The sequence below is a fragment of the Populus euphratica genome, unplaced genomic scaffold (assembly GCF_000495115.2).
Source record: "Populus euphratica unplaced genomic scaffold, PopEup_1.0 scaffold1841.1, whole genome shotgun sequence".
Taxonomy (NCBI): domain Eukaryota; kingdom Viridiplantae; phylum Streptophyta; class Magnoliopsida; order Malpighiales; family Salicaceae; genus Populus; species Populus euphratica.
Genome location: NW_011501687.1, coordinates 19,956 through 22,788, shown reverse-complemented (window position 1 = coordinate 22,788; position 2,833 = coordinate 19,956). Strand labels below are relative to the sequence as shown.

Here is a 2,833-nt window from a genome sequence, read left to right as displayed (position 1 = left end):
ATTTACAAGTATTAGCATTATTCAAATAAGATAACTAATGTAATTATGTTAACAACTTATAATCCAATTGGAACCTCCTTTGTGTGTGGTTTTCAATTGAGTAATAAAAAGATTTTATACTATACTTGTTTGAAATACCATTAGTAGATCCTCTAACCTTAACATTTGTTTTTATCATTGTTTAATCCTCACATTGATCTTCCATCTCAAAGTTCTCATCAACTTCTTTATTATTATTATTATTATTCTACTTGTTGTTGTTGTTTATAATTTATATAATTAACCTCTATGTGGTTCGACCCTGGTCTTACCAGGTTATTTATTACTTTGACACTCCTGCGCTTAGAAGAAGACATCAATTTTTTGATCGTATCAACTGCCCATTCACCAGGACATTATTTTCAGTAACTAAGAAATAATTTTCAAGGCTTGCCCATTCACTAGGGCATTATTTCCAGCAACTGCCCATTCACTAGGACATTATTTCTAGCAATCAAGAAATAATTTTCAAGGCTTGCCTATTCATTAGGGCATTATTCTTATTCACCAAGACATTATTTCCAGTAACCAGGAAATAATTTTTCAAGGTTTGCCCATTCACTAGGACATTATTTCCAGTAACCAGCATTAGAATTTACAATCTATCCTTCTACAATAAAAAACAATATAAACTAATTAATTACTCTAATGTGTCGAACACCTACCTGGTGTCTGTGCGCGTGGAGAGGTTCCTTGTTGCTAATTAGGTCCTACAACCTCCTTTGTACCAATAAAAATTTTCTTGTCATTGTTCATTCATTTGAACCAAGAAAATTATAATACTCATTACATATTCTTTGATTAAATCCAACACCTTTAATTAAGTTTGATTGACTTTTAATTAAAGGAGGACAGAACCTCCTTTTTTTGAAACATTTACTTATTTTTTTACAAAAGTTTCTATTCAATTTAACTAATCAACATCAATTGTCTTCAATTTGGTAAGATTCCTCAATGATATTATCTAAACTCTATTCTCTAATTTTTCTTCTCCATTTAGCCAAAAAAATCCTCAATAATATCTTTTAAACTCCATTCTTTATTTTTTTTTCTTCTCCATTTAGCCAAAAACAACATTGGGATGGAAGTGAAGATTTTTCTTTTCTCTTGGAAAAATTCCTACTCCATTCATATAATAACACTTATAAACCTTTATATTTCTATATTTTCCAAAAAATTGTATTAAACCTCAAATCCCGTAAATTATTTCTCTTTTGGCGGAAAAATAATTTTTGTTTCTTTTATTTAAAATTAAACACTTACCTAATCATAATTCATGCTTTCTAACATGGTTCAAATATAATTTGCATTATTCTTATAAATTATAACATAAATCCACAAAAACTTCACATAATCATAATTTTGCATAATCCTTCATCAAACATAAAATTAAAGGAATTAATCATTTGAAGCATGTTATTTACCTCACTTTGATAAGGATTTAAGGAAAAAATACAAGAAAAATCAAGTTTTCTTCTTCTCCATCTTCAAACCCTAGCTTGAAATCCTTCCTCCAATGCATTCACCATCTTAAAATCAACTCCCTCTTAATATTTAATTAAGTTAATCACTCTAATTACTTACTTTAATTAGTGAAATCAATGAGAATTTAAGTAGAAAAATCACACAATTCTTCCCCCTCTCCTTGTTTAAAGCTTATGGCTAAAAGAGAAAAAAATGAGCATTTATATTCTAACTTTTACCTATTTACACTTTGACCCTCATTTCTCCTCATTTCTATTCTTGTCACTCAACTCTTCTTTTACTTAATTCTCACCATAATATCTTATATTTTATTCTATTGTATCCAATTATAATACTTGAAATCCTTTTATTTAATCTATTTGGTACTTTATTTATTTTACTCAGATTATAATTTAACAGTTTTTCATATTCTCCTCCCCTAAAAAGAAATTTTGTCCTCAAAATTGAACCTCGTAACCTAAATCTAGAAATAAGTTTTTATCTCATTTGAGATTCTCTTTTCCAAGTCACCTCTTCGATTTGGGAATTCCTCCACAATATCTTGATAATTGGAATCTTCTTATTTCTCAATTCCTTCACATTGTAATCTAAGACTTTCACTGGCTTTATTTCCAATGTTAAATTCTCATCAATTTCTAGAGGAATTTGAGGCAAGACTTGAGATGTATCCACTTCAGCCTTTCTTAATAGAGAGACATGAAACACATCATGGATTTTGGCCAGATATAGAGGTAAAGCCAATCTATAAGCTACAGGCTCAATCCTTTTGGTGACCTCAAAAGACCCAACATACCTCGGCGCCAATTTTCCTTTCATGCCGAATCTTAATACTTGTTTCCATGGGGTGACTTTTAAAAATACTTTGTCACCAATTTCAAACTCTAGGAGTCTTCTCCTATTATTCGCATAACTCTTTTGCCTTTCCTGAGCTGCTTTCATTCTATTGCTTATGATCTTTATCTTTTTAGAGGTAATCTGTACCAGTTCTAGTCCAATTAGTTCTCTATCCCCTACTTCTTCCCAGCATACTGGCGTCCGACATCTTCTACCGTATAAGGCTTCATAGGAAGCCATTCTTATTATAGCATGATAGCTGTTCTTGTAAGTGAATTCTACTAATAGTAGATGATCTTTCCAATTTCCTCCAAACTTCAATATACAGGCCCTTAGTAAATCCTTTAATATTTAAATAGTCCTCTCAGATTGACTATCAATTTGAGGATGAAAAGTTGTGCTTAAATTCAACTTCGTTCCGAGAGCCTGTTGAACATTTGGCTATAATCGAGAGGTCCGAGAGCCTGTTGAACAT

At 30.8% G+C, this 2,833-nt stretch overlaps 1 protein-coding gene across 1 annotated transcript; it reads right to left on the bottom strand.

Moving 5' to 3' along the window:
* Positions 1-2,034: 2,034 nt before the first annotated feature.
* LOC105118271 (uncharacterized) lies at positions 2,035-2,598 on the bottom strand (the record flags this gene model as incomplete). Its single annotated transcript, XM_011016183.1, has 1 exon — positions 2,035-2,598. A coding segment is annotated over exon 1 (564 nt), but the record flags the coding sequence as incomplete, so codon positions are not given.
* Positions 2,599-2,833: the final 235 nt, after the last annotated feature.